This window comes from Nerophis lumbriciformis, linkage group LG06 (assembly GCF_033978685.3).
Source record: "Nerophis lumbriciformis linkage group LG06, RoL_Nlum_v2.1, whole genome shotgun sequence".
NCBI lineage: Eukaryota > Metazoa > Chordata > Actinopteri > Syngnathiformes > Syngnathidae > Nerophis > Nerophis lumbriciformis.
In genome coordinates this window covers 31,198,590-31,219,295 of record NC_084553.2, presented here as the reverse complement: position 1 = coordinate 31,219,295, position 20,706 = coordinate 31,198,590, and the positions used below count along the sequence as shown (strand labels likewise).

The 20,706-nt window shown below is 38.7% G+C and overlaps 1 protein-coding gene across 1 annotated transcript in view; it reads right to left on the bottom strand.

Moving 5' to 3' along the window:
* Positions 1-7,950: 7,950 nt before the first annotated feature.
* prtga (protogenin homolog a (Gallus gallus)) overlaps positions 7,951-20,706 on the bottom strand; it is a 65,450-nt gene continuing 52,694 nt past the window's right edge. The window contains exons 11-18 of the mRNA XM_061964111.2: positions 20,161-20,256; positions 19,902-20,088; positions 19,686-19,813; positions 18,619-18,789; positions 14,079-14,258; positions 13,877-14,000; positions 13,656-13,797; positions 7,951-12,725 (exon numbers count right to left, since the gene is read on the bottom strand). Of these exons, the coding sequence (XP_061820095.1) occupies positions 12,222-12,725; positions 13,656-13,797; positions 13,877-14,000; positions 14,079-14,258; positions 18,619-18,789; positions 19,686-19,813; positions 19,902-20,088; positions 20,161-20,256 (1,532 nt within the window). The 3' untranslated portion in view covers positions 7,951-12,221. The remainder of the gene's footprint in view (positions 12,726-13,655; positions 13,798-13,876; positions 14,001-14,078; positions 14,259-18,618; positions 18,790-19,685; positions 19,814-19,901; positions 20,089-20,160; positions 20,257-20,706) is intronic.

Here is a 20,706-nt window from a genome sequence, read left to right as displayed (position 1 = left end):
CTAAAACGATCTGATGGATTCGTTAAGCACTTTCGCCATTGTGCTTTATCGTCAACTGACATTTGAAATACTGAAAAGGTCAAAGCTTCCACGCGGGAACACGTGCTTTGTTTTGTTTTGGCCCAAGAGCTTGGATCACGTGACTCGTAGCCAAGGAAACAAGTTGAACACACAGCGATACACTTTAATAATGGGTTTAACTCTGCTGGCCTAACATAACCAGAAATCATGATCATAATTAAAAATAAAAATACTTTTTAATTAACTTTCCCTAAATATCAAAACAGTGGTTCTTAACCTTGTTGGAGGTACCGAACCCCACCAGTTTCATATGCGCATTCACCGAACCCTTCTTTAGTGAAAATTAAAATGTTATTTTTTTTTCAAATTCAAGACAAAGTTATTAGTTTTTGGTAACACTTTAGTATGGGAAACATATTCTAAGTAACAAAGACTTAATTTAGAGTTATTTGGTTAGGGTTAGGGCATACTTGCCAACCTTGAGACCTCCGATTTCGGGAGGGGGCGGGGGTGGGGGCGTGGTTGGGGGCGTGGTTAAGAGGGGAGGAGTATATTTACAGCTACAATTCACCAAGTCAAGTATTTCATATATATATATATATATATATATATACGTATAGGAAATACTAAGTCAAGTATTTCATATATATATATATATATATATATATATATATATATATATATATATATATATATATATATATATAAACATATATATATATATATATATATATATATATATATATTTATATATATATATATATATATATATATATATAAAAGAAATACTTGACTTTCAGTGAATTCTAGCTATAAATATATATTTCTTTTATGATATATATATATATATATGTATATATATATATATATATATATATATATATGTATATATATATATATATATATATATATATATATATATATATATATATATATATATATATATATATATATATATATATATATATATATATATATATAAAATAAATACTTAAATTTCAGTGTTCATTTATTTACACATACACACACATAACACTCATCTACTCATTGTTGAGTTAAGGGTTGAATTGTCCATCCATGTTCTATTCTTTGTCACTATTTTTCTAACTATGCTGAACACCCTCTCTGATGATGCATTGCTGTGTGGCACGCACAAAAGTGCTTTCATCAAATGCACTAGATGGCAGTATTGTCCTGTTTAAGAGTGTCACAACATTGCTGTTTACGTGACTGCTGTTGTTGCCGCGCTGGGAGGACGTTAATGAAACTGCCTAACAATAAACCCACATAAGAAACCAAGAACTCGCCCTCCATCATTCTACAGTTATAACATGATTGGGCAGGTAGGTTGTTTATATTGTGGGAAAGCGGACTCAGGTCCGCATGGACCTGAGTCCGCTTGAATTTCGGGAGATTTTCGGGAGAAAATGTGTCCCGGGAGGTTTTCGGGAGAGGCGCTGAATTTCGGGAGTCTCCCGGAAAATCCGGGAGGGTTGGCAAGTATGGGTTAGGGTTAGAGGGTTAGGGCCAGGGTTAGGGTTATAATAAGGCCATGCCGAATAAGGCATTAATAAGTACTTAATAATGACTAGTTAAGAGCCAATATGTTACTAATTTGCATGTTAATAAGCAACTAATTAATGGTGAATACGTTCCCCATACTAAAGTGTTACCATGTTTTATTAATGGTGCACAAAATGAACCGTGCATGAACATCACCTTGTTCAAACAACAAAACCAACACAGTGCATAAACTCACAACAAATTACACACCTGCAAACCAGTCAGCTGTTGCCGTATCCGTAATACACCGATAGGGAGAAGTTTTTATTTACATGATGAGTCGGGTGTGTCTTGACCTCCGCCGAACCCCTGAGCCCGACTCACCGAACCCCTAGGGTTCGGTCGAACCCAGGTTTAGAACCACTGATCTAAAAGTATTCATATTCTCTTCATGTCATATTATACTCCTTCCAGCGCTGTTTTTAGGTTATAGAGTTTTTATACAATCAGAATTCAGCTAGCTTATGCTGTCCCAAATCTGCCCGGGGCCTTCAGAATCAACAATGCAGGTGTCCGTGCACTGTAAGTGAACAGATGCATACAGTTGACAGACAGTTGCGATAGCCAATCAGATCATGAGTTGTTGTCAGCAAGGCCTTCTAGCTGGCCAAAGGCAGATATATATTGTGATGTCATGAGCTCGGTAACATAGCACGCTGTGGAGTAAACTTGAAGAATTCAGCCAACACAACTCGTCTGCATCTTTTAGACAAGACAACACATATATTTGCAGGGACATTTTCAAGAAGGATATTTAAAGATAAACTACATCTTGTGAGACGGCTTATGGGTTCTACAAATTGTGAGTTCATATATTTTATTTCTTTATTTTTATCACGTTTAGCATGTTTTTTGCAATTTTAATTTTAACAGTACCACATAAGATGTTTTAATTGCTGATGCGGGTTTATTGATTTTTAAATGCGCCAGAAAATAACCCGTTTTGTACACTGTTGATGTGGTTTGATTCCCAGTAAATGTGTTCCTGTATAGTATTTGTCCAGCAATGGTCATGTGGGGACATAAATTATGGTATTTTGAGAGGTAATCATTGAAGTCGGACATCACTGAAGGCCTGGGTGGGAAACGCACAGACCGCCACTGGGTTAACTACATGATCATGACATGCCTAGGTGCATTGTTTCATTTTTACATTGTGTAATCAATTCAGGACATCAATTCATGACATCAACAACTGTCAAAAACATTCATGACATGTGCAACTTTACTCTTTAAAAATAGTTTGAGATTTAACAAACAGGCCTGTCAATAACAATTTATAATTTGCCAAACGTCGGGGTGGCACTCTTGAAAAATCTGGAACTTTTATTGTGAAGAAATAAAGCCGTGAACAGGATGTTGTATCATCAAGAGGACCCCAACTGACATTTATGGCTGAGTGAAAACGTCTACATTAAAAGGATTAAAAATATATATTCAAACAGTAATATAATTAATTAGTCGTTAATGGTACTCATTTTTACAATCATTTGCTTTGTCACTTATAATGCAAAGCTAATATGTTGACGTTCATATAGTTTAGCACAGGGGTTCTTAACCTTTTTGACCTCGGGGCCCAACTTTTCCACTACAGAGGGCCTGTGGCCCACTCAAATATTAACACAAAATTAATAACCTAACTCTCGATTTTAATTGTATTCAATATAGATATCTAACCCACTTACAGTTTGAAAGCATGCTTTAATCAAAAAGATTATTATCAAGGCTTAGGTCAGGCCGATTACAAATAAATACTAATCAAATATACTACAAAGGATGGGACTCATAAAAACTGATGATGAAAATATTTACGCAGTCCTAAAATAAATACATTCTTACTAAATTAATCCATCCATCCATTTACTACCCCTTGTCCCTTTAGGAGTCACGGGGAGTGCTGGAGCCTATCGCAGCTGCATTCGGGCGGAAGGCAGGGTTCATTCTGGACAAGTCGCCACCTCATCACAGGGCCAACACAGATAGACAACATTTACGCTTACATTCACACACTAGTAATAAATAATAATGTATATGTTTCTTAAATAGGCAACACGGTGGAAAAAAGGGGTTAGTGCGTCTGCCTCACAATACAAAGGTTCTGGGTTCGATCCTGACATGCACCTGGGGATAGGTTGATTGGCAACACTAAATGGTCCCTAGTGTGTGAATGTGAGTGTGAATGTTGTCTATCTATCTGTGTTGGCCTTGTGATGAGGTGGCGACTTGTCCAGGGTGTACCCCGTCTTCCGCCCGAAGGTAGCTGAGATAGGCTCCAGTGACCCCGAAAGGGACAAGCGGTAGAAAATAGATTGATGGATGTTTCTTAAATAAATTGTAAATCAAATTAAAGGGAAAATGAAAATACAGCTTCACCACTTTAGTCATTCTTTTTGCACGTAAGAATTTAGCTCCAGACTTTTTCTGTTTCAGTGGTCCCCAACCACCGGGCTGATTGGTACCGGGCCGCACAAGAAATAAATAAAGAAAATAAACAAATATTTAAAAAAAAATTCTACATTTTTTTATTAAATCAACATAAACAACACAATATATACTTTATATATCAATATAGATCAATACAGTCTGCAGGGATACAGTCCGTAAGCACACATTATTGTATTTCTGTCCGTGGGACAAATTTTCAAGCGTTGACCGGTCCGCAGCTACAAAAAGGTTGGGGACCACTGTTCTGTTTGATATTGTCATTACTGCCACAAGTGGTGGAAAAGTGCATTACAATGGAGTATCGCCACGGCCCAGAGACATGAACAGACCCAAATAAGCGACCAAGAGAGCCGACTCAATTCTAGGCTGCCCACCAGCCCCCCGCCAACATCTTGTTGGCGCGGATTAGTGAGAATCCATCCAGGAAGACCGAAGTGTCCAACACATCAAGCCAGGACTCCGCAAAGCACGTCGGTTCCGCCAGAGAGAGAGCAAAATTCCCCTATGCCCAGTGCTGGACGCTTAGCTTTTTCACTCGGAGCACAGGTACTCCTAAATGACAACATTTAAAAGCAATAAGAATGTCTTAAATAACACCATTTTATTATTAACAATCAATCAATCAATCAATCAATGTTTATTTATATAGCCCTAAATCACAAGTGTCTCAAAGGTCTGCATAAGCCACAACGACATCCGCGGTACAGAGCTCACATAAGGACAAGGAAAAACTCACAACCCAGTGGGACGTCGATGAGAATGACTATGAGAAACCTTGGAGAGGACCGCAGATGTGGGTGACCCACCGCCCCCTTGGGGGAGACCGAAAGCAATGGATGTCAAGTGGGTCTGACATAATATTGTGAAAGTCCATTCCATAGTGGATCTAACATAATAGTGAGAGTCCAGTCCATAGTGGGACTAGCAGGAGACCATCCCGAGCGGAGACGGGTCAGCAGCGCAGAGATGTTCCCAACCGATGCACAGGTGAGCGGTCCACCCCGGGTCCCGACTCTGGACAGCCAGCACTTCATCCACCGGACCTGTCCCCCCCCCCCCCCCCAGGGGCAGAGGAGAAAAGAAAAGAAACGGCAGATCAACTGGTCTAAAAGGGGGTCTATTTAAAGGCTAGAGTATACAAATGAGTTTTAAGATGGGACTTAAATGCTTCTACTGAGGTAGCATCTCTAACTGTTACCGGGAGGGCATTTCATAGTACTGGAGCCCGAATAGAAAACGCTCTATAGCCCGCTGATTTTTTTTGGGCTCTGGGAATCACTAATAAGCCAGAGTTCATTGAATGCAGATTTCTTGCAGGGACATATGGTACAATACAATTGGCAAGATAGGCTGGAGCTAGACCGTGTAGTATTTTATTCGTAAGTACCGTAGTAAAACCTTAAAGTCACATCTTAAGTGCACAGGAAGCCAGTGCAGGTGAGCCAGTATAGGTGTAATATGATCAAACTTTCTTGTTCTTGTCAAAAGTCTATCAGCCGCATTTTGTACCTCAAACAACATACGCAGTAACACACATGTGCACTCATACATGAGTATAAAACACATTGCCATTATAAGGCCTTCTACAAGTATTTTAAGCATTATATCCTACACACTTACGCTTTCAGCACGTAATGACGTAACCACGCCCTCACGTAACATGTTCCCAGCAATTGGCTTTGTGTGTGGTTAGCTGATGATAGATCTGGATAGCTAAAGGTAACTATAATTGAATGTATATATATCATAACAACAACATGACTGCAAATTGTTAGTTGCTTCTCTTGGACAGCTTTTATGTACGTGCAGGTGCTTCCTGCCTGTATGTGTGGACGAGACATGTGAGTGACAAACATGAACGCCAAACAAGTTCCTTCAGCCAATGAGCATTTGTATACAATATAAATAGTAATTGTGAAAGTATATACTGTATATATACAGAATGTGTTCTGTTAAACAACTAATGATAACATGAGCTGGCTAGTGGTATTCTTGTCATTTTTTTGGTGCAACTGAGCGCAAGTTACAAACAGCTGCAAACAGCCGAGCCCCTTTCAAAATCTTTCTTTCTTTCTTTCTAGATCATTGGCCTTGTGGTTAGAGTGTCCGCCCTGAGATCGGTAGGTCATGAGTTCAAACCCCGGCCGAGTCATACAAAAGACTATAAAAATGGGACCCATTACCTCCCTGCTTGGCACTGCGCATCAAGAGTTGGAATTGGGGGTTAAATCACCAAAAATGATTCCTGGGCGTGACCTCCGCTGCTGCTCACTGCTCCCCTCACCTCCCAGGGGGTGAGCAAGGGGATGGGTCCAATGCAGAGGACAAGTTTCACCACACTTAGTGTGTGTGTGACAATCATTGGTACTTTAACTTTAACTTTAGTTCTTATATTATTTTACTAAAAATGTTGTATTGAATTCCCTTGGTGGTGTTATGGTATGACTTGAATTGATGTAAATAATGTATCTGAAATGAAACAAAACTCCAAATCTGAAAAGACATCTGTCATGTGGGCATGGCATACACTATTTATGTAAAATAACATTTGTAACATAAACACCTAAATAGATCAGTGAAATTCAAATGAAAACAACTAGTACCAACAAATATCAATAGAAGTGGAACATATTTTTTAGGCGCATTTGCGAGTGAAATGCTCGCACTGTACTCGCCCATGCCATCCTCCTTCAAACATGGCACGACGCTCAATGCCAGCTCTGCAGAATCTGTCCCCTCTTTGTATCATTTCCCGTTTTAAATTATTTATTTATTTCATGATTTAATTAAATATCGATTCAATCTTTTTAATAAATTAAGGATTTAACTTTTGTTTGTAAACCCAATTCTAATGATTGACTCATTTAAGTAATTATTTAAAGATTTAGTTATTTAATTTTATCCCATTTGACCCTCCACACAGTGCATCCTTTTATTTTTCTTTGTGCGGCACTCATTTGGATACCTGCGGTATATGATGGTGAGTACATTCGTTACAACAGTGGTTTCCCTTCATTTTTCCACTGAGTACCACCTCAGAAAACCTTTGGCTCTCCATACATCACTATAATGACCAACATTAAAATACAGTAGCGTAGTAGGCCTAAATAATCATTGAAAACAAGGCAGAGGTTTTATTTAACAAGTATATTTAATATTTTTGGCCACGAACATTACACATAGTTTGAACAGTAACACTGTGTTTGAATATAGGGGTACATGTACCACAGTTTGAGAATCACTGCTCTACAACAAATCAAATTAACAATGACATATTTTCAACACTTTGGTAGAAAATAAAAAAATAATTGTTACATGACTAATATATGAACACATGGTAACACACATATTTCTTTAATATTCAACTTAAGAAGCATACAGTGTGTTTTATATAATGATGGTCTATCTCATTCTGTTGTTCCATGCATCATGGTGGCCAAATTGCAAGTTAAAGTCCCAACGATAGTCACACACACACTGGGTCTGGTAAAATGTGTCCTCTGCATTTGACCCATCCCCATGTTCACCCCCCGGGAGGTGAGGGGAGCAGTGAGCAGCAGCGTGTACCACGCTCACGAAATATTTGGTGATTTAACCCCCAAATCCAACCCTTGATGCTGAGTGCCAAGCAGGGAGACAATGGGTCCCATTTTTATAGTCTTTGGTATGGTATATATTTGCAATTACCAAAGCTCAGTTTTAATCGACATTGTCACATTGAGAGAGGTAGTCGTTTAACAATATTTGTATCCATTTACATTATAATTTATTATTGTGCTTGAAGTTTCCATCGGTACAACCATCCATTCATTTTCTACCACTTACAGAATACGGTTCGGGGAACTGGAGCCTATTTTAACACATTTTGGGTAAAAGTCAATCACAGTGCACTTACAAACAGGTAACCACCCACATTCACACTGACTGTTTTGTGCTACTATTCACCAATTGAATATGCTGAAAAATGAGCTAATTTGGACAAAATGAACAAAACACATCATTACACAAAAGCACGACACTGAACAAACGTTTCTTATATTTTTATTATTAATCAAACTGAAAATCAGACTTTTCATAAGTAACCACAGTGTAAAACCGCCCAAAAAAAACATTTAAAGCAAAAACAATATTTCAAATAATTCTTAATGACAAAGACAAACAGACAAAACATAAAGCATGAACAAAAAAAAAAGCAACTTAATTACAAGCGATACATTCAATTTTCATGACTTTCTCTTTTGAGGAGGAGCAGCTCGGGGTTCACCTGAGTTTAATAAGTAAAAGAAAACAACCCATGGCGCTCGACACTTGATTTCGTCATTCATCACACAACATTACTGCCAGAAGGGAGACCACAAGTAAGTCAGTCCTCTGGCTGACTAAAAGTTCAAATCCCTTTGAATTCACATGATCGGATAGGAAGACATGAGAAGAGACCAGGACGACATCCGAGGATGTTCTCTTATGTGAACAAGTGACATTTTGACCAGACTCTCACAAACATCACTCAACAAAATACACTTTAGCTGCACAATTTAAGGAAAGATAAAAATGTCTGGAGGTAGAACAAAGTACATTTGTAGTTCTGAGGTTAAGATTACATTACAATACTTTTAAGTTTAGTGCAGCAGGTCATGCTTCAAATTCCACTGATGAAAAGCAGCAAAAACAGATTATAGTAGACATGATCGTAACATGAGGAGACTGAAAATGACAACAATGTACACATAAACAGGATGTATTTCTACTGATCTCTTCTTGCCAATATGCAGCGGCGACCTTTTAAAAATCATCTTTGGTTTATTCTGTTTGCCCCTGAAAACAAAATAACTGATTGTGTCACTTTCCACTCAAAATCCCCCCCTTGATTGAATCCTCTTCTTCAGAATCCTCTGATTATAAACAGCAATGGAAGAACATTTGTGCACCCACTCACCTCATCACTGCAGTCATTCCTCAATAAAACTGCCAACATCTCCATTTGAACAAAATGATAAATGATTTCCATTGATTAGGGATGAGCATTTAACTATGTTGCTTGATTAAAATGAATGGAACCATTAATTTTAGAACGGGATAATCTCACTATGTTCTGACATAAACTAGTTACCTGCTGGATGCAGCCAAGCAGTACACTCTGTTGGTTCAAGACGCAATTACAGGCGCATTTCAGGTCATGCCCACACAAATACGATATTCTGGCCTCTTGTCCACTAATGTGCAGGAGTGGAGAGTTTCAAAAACTCCAGCTTCAGTGTTTGTGTGTGGACGGGTGAAACTAGCTTTTTGGTTTGAAACTTGCGACATGATCTCATGTTTCTTACCAACAAAATATGAGTTTTTTTGACTCCCCAGTGTTGATTTCATTTTGTGCAGCAGCGCGCGTGCCTTATAACATGCATGGGCATTTTGAAAACAACTAGTGATGCCAAAGTTCTGCTTTAATTAATGCGATTAATCACAAAACATTATCGCTTTAATCATGTACAAACACAGATTGTTCGCATTTACACAGTGTGCACATTCCTTTACCTTAACTGCAGATGGTTTCCTAAAACGTGCATCAGGTTGTTGTATGGTCAGTGATCAGGTCAATGCATACGTCAATGCAAAGATGAGTGAGGACACTCAGACACTTCAAAATAAACACACCCAATGTTTTTTTTTAGATAAAAATGTCACTGAGTTTTGAGCAAATAAATGACGTACATTCAATTAAAGCATTTAAAAAATGAATGACATTCTGATAATAAAAATGCATTTGTGTCACAATATCACGGTCTTTCTTAAAGTTAATTTAAATTATGCAGGCAAGTAATTTACTGCGATCAATCACAATTAATCAAAATTCAAAAATGTTATTAATTTGATAAAAAAATGTATTCGCTTGACAGCACTAATAAAACACGAGTCAGGTTTCCTGGGCTAGTTTAAGTGTGCGCTGATTTTAAAGATAATGTACATGACGAACATATGTCTCTACATTCATAAACAAAGGCGTATAGAGCCCCCAAGTCAGCTGTAGTTGCCTCTTTTGGCTTGCGATTGAACAAAAAGCACATGACAACAGGTGAATATGTTATGTGTAATGAGAAAAGAAAATTACACAAACTACTATAGAAAGTATTCGTATTTGTGTGGACATATCCTAAATTAGAATATGGTGCAAAATGTATTTAATTTTAGGAATTCAATTAAGACAGAGCCCAATTAAATACTCAGGAAGATTTTTTGATTAGAGCGTAAACCAGTCGTGTATAATATTGAACTTTTTGATGTTTTCTATTTTGTTTTACAAGATCCTGCATTAGGACTTTTTATTCGCTGCAAGCAACATCATGAAGAAATACATTCTAGAAATACTTCACTTTAAAAATGTCACTTTTTTAAAATAAACTAATTTGCTTTAAAAATATTCTAATGTATTTGAAGGTGCCTGTAATCAACAATGAATTTCACAAATTTCAACATAATTCCTAACAGTCGAGGAATGCCCATCCCTTTCAAAGACAACCTATTTAAATTAAATATGAGTGGGTGCCCATTTGCAAGTACATGGCCGCCGTGCTGCAACACAGATCCCTAATAACAAATAGCCTTTCACCTACAATATACAAACATCTGGTTGCTGCAGTTTTGGAGAAGCTCTGCATGAGGATCATTTGTTTTGTGTGCATAATAAGACTTGATTAGTTATTGCCCCTCCATCATGGGTCAGGTTGCCTGTGAATGCTGCAGGCACCTCCCTGGAGAACTTTTATTCGCAACGTTATCGTACTTCAAGGCCACTAATGTGCAAGGCTTTGTTGTGAGGAGCATCGCCTCAGCTGATCATCTTTGGTCTAATAATGTGTTTGATTATTCCACATTTCTCCCTGTCAGCTGAGTGATTATAATTAAAATAAAGTCAGGTAAGCAAACAAGGTCTTTGGGTAAATAGCGTCAGTCACCGCTGCACATTGGCCTGCTAATACAAAAACTACTTGGCAGACAAGTGCTAATTTGATCTACTTTGGAAGAAACAACAAAAAAAGGATACTTGGAACTAGATTCCACTACATTGTGTACTCAATAGTACAAAGCTTCTAAGAAAAATATAGATTTTCAGGACATTATGTTGATTCTTCACTTTCATCCCTAATTATCATAGGTATTTTTAAACATTGTATTGGTTCACTACAATCATACTTCATGCAGTGTATCGTCTACCTGAGAAAGACGAGGCCCCCAGAGAGACGCAACCACATTAAGGCCAATTTTAAAGCTTTTCTGAACCTATGTAACACTGCATGCATGTGTGGAGGAAGAGGTAGAAGGTAAACAATACAAAAAAAAGGCAAAAGGGGGGAGGTCTGAGCTACTGGCACAGAAATACATTCATAGCAAATCTATTCGGCAATTACACACATAGCTTAGTACTTAGAAGATACCCTGTCAGTTCACCATGTAACACTACATGACGTTTTCAAATGTACTAAACCTTGTTCCCTGAGGTTAGGAGAGCCAACAAAGACAATCAAATCATTCGGAGGTAGTATAAAAACAGGAAGAGCCAGGACAGCTGCCCATCGACAACACCCAAACAAACATTTTTTGCGTCGCATGCCATTACTCAATAATGGAATAGAAAACTCTAATTAATACTGGCTCATGATCCCCAGCGACATCTGAGGAGACAAATGTGTGTTTTCCATCCAGCACCACGAGTAGGGAATGGAAGCAGCAGCGCCCTTCAATTCCAGTAAAAAAACGGACGAAATGGGATGACATTCAGGAAGTATCACAGTTATGTAACGCCACATAACGCGGTAGTTCTTAAATATGGTTTGACTCGCGAGGCAAACCGAGGTAGATAATAAGTGAGAAAGGGTTCCACATTCCTTTCCACTCCAGTGATAAACTCTCTTAAATAAGGTCTTTTTTTAAACATTCATGGTGGGTGAGGTTTTTTTTTCTTTTCAAAAGACAAATAAAAAGGAGTGAAAAGAAAAAGCCTGACAACTGTTTTTAGGTAAACGTTGAGCAGGCTTCAAACAAAAGAGAATAAAGGCTTTAAAGTAAAAAAAACCATCCACACTGCAGTCATACTTGGTACCCTTGGGATTTCAATAAAAGCCTCTAGTGGAAGTTTAGGATAAAGTTTGTTGCAAGTGTACCACCACTCCCACGCACACACACAGACACAGACACACTCACACAACCTCACACACTGAGAGCAAAAGCTGACTTTTCTGAGCTTCCTGATGACACCTGAGGTTCTCCACCAACCTCAAATCACTCTCTTGCACCATCTGACCCACATCTTCTTCTTCATCTTCACCTCCGCCACTGTCCTCCGCTGACACAGACGGCTGCCGGCTGCTCGGACCGGACGACAGGTTGGTCATCTCCGTCTCGTCGTGTGAGAAGCGGCCAGAGTCGCCTGTGGCGTTGCTGCCCTCGCTGCTGGAAGAAGCCTCAGAGTCTCCGGGACGTCCAAGCAAAGTCTGCAGGGAGGCGGGCTGATCCGCAGCGACAGAGAGCTCGTCTTCGTAGGTCAAGACGGTGGAGCCTGGCTTGTAGGAGGCGGTGCTGCATCCTAGCTTGTGTACATCTTTTACACCCTTGTTGCCATTGCTCGTGAAGAACCATTTGTTTTTCTTCTCGGCATTAGGATGAAGTGGGCCCAGAGAATTGATGATGAGATTGGTTCCCCCCTGTAAGAGCCATCCAGTATTAAAAAACATACCATATAACTTGCATTTCAAAATATGGGAAATTTCCAGGGAAAATGGGTAAAAATATGGGAAGCTCATTTTCATCACAAATCACAGTTAAATCAATAAAAAAATAAAATAGAATGGGGCCTCGATCTCCAGTCACTTTTGTCACTAACCATTGCACCATCCACTCAGTCAGACACTTTGAATTCTAGTGAGGAACTCTGTAATATTGCGCAAATGAAAATAAAACCAATTCGGGGTTCCTTCATGGTGTTTATATTTAGACGTTTTTCAAGCTGGCTCATGTAATATCTTCCTCGATGTTACATAAAGTATGAGGAAGTGTGACCAGCTGCAAGCTCTTCTTCAGGTAAAGACAGCAACTTTTAAATACTAATATATTTACACAAAGTTAGGATTTTTGGCATAAATGTGCTTCTATCTCTGTCGCGTTGTTGATTTGATTCTTTTCCCGAGTCATGCCGAGTCTGAGACCCAATCGCTGGAGCAGCGGCAATAAACGAGGGAATACTGTATATAACGACAATATTACCTCCACCAAGGCTAAACTGATCACAAAAGTGCTGTTTTTGTGGACATAAGGACTGTTCCATCGTGATAGTGACGCAAATTGTGAAAATAAACTCCTGTATTCTTTGCCCATGGTTCCCCTCTATAGAATCCATCCATCTATCCATTTTCTACCGCTTGTCCCTTTCGGAGTGGCGGGGGGTGCCGGAGCCTATCTCAGCTGCATTCGGGCGGAAGGCAGTGTACACCCTGGACAAGTCGCCACCTCATCGCAGGGCCAACACAGACAACATTCACATTCACACACTAGGGCCAATTTATCTGTTGAGTATTTGTTGCTACTATGTCAAAGTGACTGCAGTGATAAAAAACAGTACAGTGTTAGTTATGCACCTTGGTATCAATGAAATGGTTCTGGCTCATTGTGGAGACACTTATGTTTGCACCCTCAGCTGGGCCCTGTGAGTCCATTTGTCCAGCAGCAGAGTTTGGCAGGCCCCTTTCATCACTGTTCACTTTAGCAGCTGATGATTTCCTGCAGCGAAGCCAAAATGTACCATCACTTAACAAACATAAACACAAACTTAGGGCAGGGGGGCAAGCAAAAAGTATACCTGTGTTTGCGTCTGCACACAATAATGAAAGCACAGATGATGATGCACATGAGAGCAATGGAGACTCCCACCGTGATGCCTGTCATAGAAGTTTGGTCCAGGTGATAGAAGCCACTGGAAAAGCCTGTGAAGAATAACACATTAAAATAATTGATTTGACTTTTAAAAAGATTAGGTGAAAACAATTGTAGACATTAGAGACCTGTGGAGTGTGTGGGGACATGTGACAGTCGAGGATCGTGACCAGAGGAATGATCTGCTCGCACTGTCAGCTCCACCATGTGAGAGAAAGGACCGTCACCCATTTTGTTGGAAGCAGACACTTTCACTAGGTAGAACTGGCCAAGTTTCAGGTTCTCCAGCAGCGCCATGGTGATGCTCCCTTTAACAGAAAACCACCACATTGTTGTCACTACAAAAACTCTGCAGTATTAGAGGAAACCAGATTTTTTGGAATTTATTTAGATACCTGGATTGGATCATCCATCTTCAGTATCAACACAGAATGCCATTACAAAAAAAATGCAATTATTTAAATCTATATAGGGCAAGGAATAACATATATTTTAACTTAACCATATCAGGAGGTAGTAAAAACACATAATTTTCCCGAGAAAACATTATTAAAAATTTAAATGATCTCTTACAGACAATTTCTTCACTACTTTCAAGTTTGCATGTATGTTTGCTTTCATACAGCAGTACAATATTTTTAAATACAGATCTGAACAGTCTTTAAATATTTATTACTTAAAACCGCATTAATTGCTTTATCACTTTAAAATGCATTATAAAATGTATAAATATAAAAAAAGTTTCCTAAATGTAATAGGGGACTGCAAATAGTTTGATTTGACATAATAAAACGCAAACATATTAGAGTGATGTATGATAAATTATATATAATGATTTTATTTAAACTTGTCCAGGGTGTACCCCGCCTTCCGCCCGATTGTAGCTGAGATAGGCTCCAGCGCCCCCCCGCGACCCCGAAGGGAAATAAGCGGTAGGAAATGGATGGATGGATGGATTTAAAACAATAAAAATTATTTTTTAGGTGTCTTGATGTTGACCGACTGTCAAGCGAATGTTTTGCCTAAATGCTGCCACTTTGTGGTAGCACACTGCACTGACAAAACAGTACAACATGGATTGGGCAATAGTAGAGAAAGTACAAATTAGTCTGGGATTAACAAATCCTTTAGTTGTGTTTGCATTAGATTTTAACATTTTATAGTGATATATGAATACATATACATATACACATATACACACACACACACATATATATATATATATATATATATATATATATATATATATATATATATATATATATATATATATATATATATATATATATATATATATATATATATATATATATATATATATATATATATATATATATATATATACATATACACATGTATATACAGTGGGGCAAAAAAGTATTTAGTCAGCCACCAATTGTGCAAGTTCTCCCACTTAAAATGATGACAGAGGTCTGTAATTTTCATCATAGGTACACTTCAACTGTGAGAGACAGAATGTGGAAAAAAAATCCAGGAATTCACATTGTAGGATTTTTAAATAATTTATTTGTAAATTATGGTGGAAAATAAGTATTTGGTCAATAACAAAAATTCAACTCAATACTTTGTAATATAACCTTTGTTGGCAATAACAGAGGTCAAACGATTACTATAGGTCTTTACCAGGTTTGCACACACAGTAGCTGGTATTTTGGCCCATTCCTCCATGCAGATCTTCTCGAGAGCAGTGATGTTTTGGGGCTGTCGCCGAGCAACACGGACTTTCAACTCCCTCCACAGATTTTCTATGGGGTTGAGGTCTGGAGATTGGCTAGGCCACTCCAGGACTTTCAAATGCTTCTTACGGAGCCACTCCTTCGTTGCCCGGGCGGTGTGTTTGGGATCATTGTCATGCTGGAAGACCCAGCCACGTTTAATCTTCAAAGCTCTCACTGATGGAAGGAGGTTTTGGCTCAAAATCTCAGGATACATGGCCCCATTCATCCTTTCCTTAACACGGATCAGTCGGCCTGTCCCCTTAGCAGAAAAACAGTCCCAAAGCATGATGTTTCCACCCCCATGCTTCACAGTAGGTTTGGTGTTCTTAGGATGCAACTCAGTATTCTTCTTCCTCCAAACACGATGAGTTGAGTTTATACCAAAAAGTTCTATTTTGGTTTCATCTGACCACATGACATTCTCCCAATCCTCTGCTGTATTATCCATGTGCTCTCTGGCAAACTTCAGACAGGCCTGGACATGCACTGGCTTAAGCAGGGGGACACGTCTGGCACTGCAGGATTTGATTCCCTGTCGGCGTAGTGTGTTACTGATGGTAACCTTTGTTACTTTGGTCCCAGCTCTCTGCAGGTCATTCACCAGGTGCCCCCGTGCGGTTCTGGGATTTTTGCTCACCGTTCTCATGATCATTTTGACCCCACGGGATGAGATCTTGCGTGGAGCCCCAGATCGAGGGAGATTATCAGTGGTCTTGTATGTCTTGCATTTTCTGATAATTGCTCCCACAGTTGATTTTTTGTCTTTTATACAGATAACTAGTTCAAACAGGTGCCATTAATACAGGTAACGAGTGGAGGACAGAAGAGCTTCTTAAAGAAGAAGTTACAGGTCTGTGAGAGCCAGAGATCTTCCTTGTTTGAAGTGACCAAATACTTATTTTCCACCATAATTTACAAATAAATTATTTAAAATTCCTACAATGTGAATTCCTGGATTTTTTTTCACATTCTGTCTCTCACAGTTGAAGTGTACCTATGATGAAAATTACAGACCTCTGTCATCATTTTAAGTGGGAGAACTTGCACAATCGGTGGCTGACTAAATACTTTTTTGCCCCACTGTGTATATATATATATATATATATATATATATATATATATATATATATATATAAATACCTGTGTATATATATACACACATATATATATATATATATATATATATATATATATATATATATAAATACCTGTGTATATATATACACACACATATTTATATGATTACACATATATACAGGTATACATCTGTATGTATATATATTTAAATATATACATATACGTATATATATATATGTAAATGTATACATATACATATATATGTGTGTGTGTATATATATATATATATATATATACACACACACACACACACACACATATATATATATATATATATATATATATATATATATATATATATATATATATATATATATATATATATATATATATACATACACGGTATACACACACACACATATATATATATATATATACGGTATACACACACACACACATATATATATATATATATACTGTATATAACTTGAAATTGAAATTGAAATCATCAAAAAACCGAGATTGATAACTGTATTTTTGATAACCTCACGGACTGACTGGCGTCAGCTTGCGAGTTTAAATCGTAACATGAAAACAAGAGACGTCTTTCCCCATTAAGAAACAACATACCCCAATCTAAACTCACATAAACACATTGCTGTCTAAGCAACTAAAATATTCAATTGTGCACATTGAACCTACAAGCTGTGCTGTCTTAGAACAGAATGATTGAAAAGAAACAAGGTGTTTTTACAGTGTGTTCAGGAACCGCTGAACAGAGTGGGACAAAATGTCTGACAGAAATAATAAATGATAATAATACATTTTATTTTGTATGCACTTTTCATTTTAATAAATCTTAAAGTCCTACAGTACAAACCGATATTTAACACAATAAAAGCTTAGCCAATTAAACAGATAAAAAAACTTGGTCAAAAGATTACAGTGTGTGAATAAGTACTTTTTGAGCACATTCAACAACACCACTATAATAAACATAACCGTGATCATTTTGGTCACAATAACTATGATACAAAATGTTCATGTTGTTACATCCCTACTACTACTATTACAGCACCTAATGGGGATCTTAGTTATAAACAACCAATGAATGTCAAAGTTAAAGTCAATTGTAGTGACTTTTACAATAGAGCAGAAGGCGGATGACCATTATGAAACAAACACAGTATCAGTATCAGTGTAGTGTGATACAAGTAGTGAGGGTGCCTTAAACTCTCTGAGGTGTCATTTACCCATCACAAGTATTATTCTCCACCTTTTAGCTGACCTTTGGGTGTCTGCAAGGGAAAAAAACACGCAAAAAAAAGAAACCCACCACACTACTAAGGGGTCACCACAAAAAAAACAGGGGATGTGCTGCTGTTTAGATTGATGTGAGGAACTGAAGGGGCTTTGTGAACCACTTCACTTTTAAACTATTCCCCAGAAGAGTACAGGTGGGTGTATACTTATATGTATTCTGAGCTCAACAACATTCTATGTTCACATTTTTGTTTATTCTCTCTGAATTATTTGGACTTAATATTAAGTAATTACATCATTGTAATTTCATGTTTTGCAGCCATGGAGTTACACTACTTGTTGCTATGGCTCAAAAGCTTTGGTGTAAATAAACTGAAAAGTAAAGTAAGGCAGCTGTAATCACATCAGCATTGACAAATACAGCTAACTCAACAGGTCACGGGGGGGAAGAAAAAAGATCAAGAAAGAGAAATGAGTTAGTGATTTCCAATGGACTATTTGTCTATCACTGGAGAAGAGCTTGTGTGAATGGATTAATGTATTTGTCTGCCTGGGTCACCTCTTTCTCTCGATACACACACATCCTTACCCTCTCTTTGCAGCACCTGCCATTCCCCTGCCAGCCATTCATTTCTGGAGGCGTAAAGGATTGTGTAGCGTGTGACAGCCAGATTCGCTTCCTCCGGAGGTTTCCATGACACCAGGGCTGTGTTCTCCTCGATCAGCGTCACCTTCACGTTGGTGGGAGGCAACGTGGGAGCTAGAATAGATCATTGACAGGGTCAATCCTACAGTTACAGCAAGCGATCAGGCTACTGTGGCTCACGCCAAGGGCTAGGGCTGTTTAACTAAATTATTCACTAATTTTCTATATCCCTTGTCCTCATTAGCTGAATTCTGTCAATCACAGAACACATGTAGACAAACGACAATTCGCACTTACATTCACACATACGGACAATTTAGAGTCTACAACGCATGTTTTTGGGTTGCAGGAAGAAGCTGGAGTACCGCATGGGAAAAACATGCAAACTCCACAAAGAGATGCCCAAACGTAGATTTGAACCCAGATCTCCTGACTGTTGTATTACATATACATAGTGTTTAGTAAAATGTACTGTCTTCAGGATTTAAATATGCAGAACGTCTATTGCACATTTGCTGTAACTTGCAGAAATTCCAGGCTGGATCAGTCCCGCAGGCCTGGATTTTGACACATGATATACAGTAAGGGTTGCACAGACAGTAAATTTTAAAAGCCACAATGACGTTTTTTTTTTTACATCGACTTGTCGTCAATCACGTGATTTTGGCAGTACACAGTAGGCCTAATTTCTTTTGCATTGATTTGGGAGAAGTAGCCCCCACAAGATTTCACTGAGAGCATTTGCAATGCGTTGCGGCAATGATGCAAGTTTATGCAGCCTGCTACATGGTCCCTGACACTCACCAGACAGCAGAAGTGGCGTGGTAAATGGCGCACATGCCCGCGAGACAACTAGCATGTTGGATACATTTTTAAAATGGGCAGAACACCCAACAGGAGATTTCAAATTGACTATTAGCTGTGACTAGTCAAACTTAAAAAAATCTAAAGTCACGCAATCCCTCATATAAAAAATAACAATGATTTGTAAATAGCAAGGCTAGACTCACCCTCATGGAAGGTAGTCTGATAGACCACAGGGCTCCAGGGGCTGGACAGTTGGTCAATATGAAGCCGAATTGCAAATTCATACTTGGTGTTGGGCTCCAGATCTCGTACCAAAAGGCTCTGCTCATTCCTGAATAAAAGATAGATGAAAAAATAAACATAATACAGCCTTTTATATGTGTAGCATTTGTGGCAAAAGAATTAGAGTTGTCATTTACGTCTGCAGGTAGAGCACCAGGGAGGCGTTCTGTAGACCGACAGGGTTGCAGCGGATGGTGTAGTTGACCGCATTGCTGGACGTGAAGGCTGGTCGGCCCCAGTGAAGAAAGACGGAAGACGAACTGTTGGTCTTTGCGTACACATTGTGTGGAGGTGGTGGAGGCGGCACAAGGCGATCTCGAACGGCTGACGATGCATTAAAAAGGTAAGGTTTGGTTTCCCCAACTTTTTAAATCAACACAAGGGGAGACAACTCACAGACACATCCAGGAGTGCTGATGGTTTGGTCTGCTTGGTAGCCATCTCCAATGAAGTTGTAAGCCAGAAGTTTTACATGGTACTTTTTTCTTGGGTCTACATTTAAAGTGAGGAAAGATGGCATAATGTCATAGTCACTCCACCTGGTGGTTCACATGTCAATAAAGATCCGCAAAGATTTTTACTTGTCATCACTAAAGATTAATTATGTTTCATCCTGCGCGTGTGGGTGTATGGTCAGTGTGGGTTTGGATGTGATGATTGGGTGGGTGTGTGACAGATGCTCAGCCCTATAAGACCTTGGGTCAGATCCATCACTCTGACACCCGTCTTTAGAGTGCAAAAAAAGAAGGTTCTTTCCCCAGCCCAGGTCAAGCTCTGCTGCTCAGTGGTCAGCAACCACTTCTATTCAGAGCTAAGGTTTTGGAGGGTGAAGTAGGCCAACTAAATCCCCTGGGAAGGACATCGGTGGCGGTCAACACCAGGCCATTGTGACCTTTTAGACCATGGTCTAGAATAAAAGGTCAGCTCGCCAAATGTCCCTTA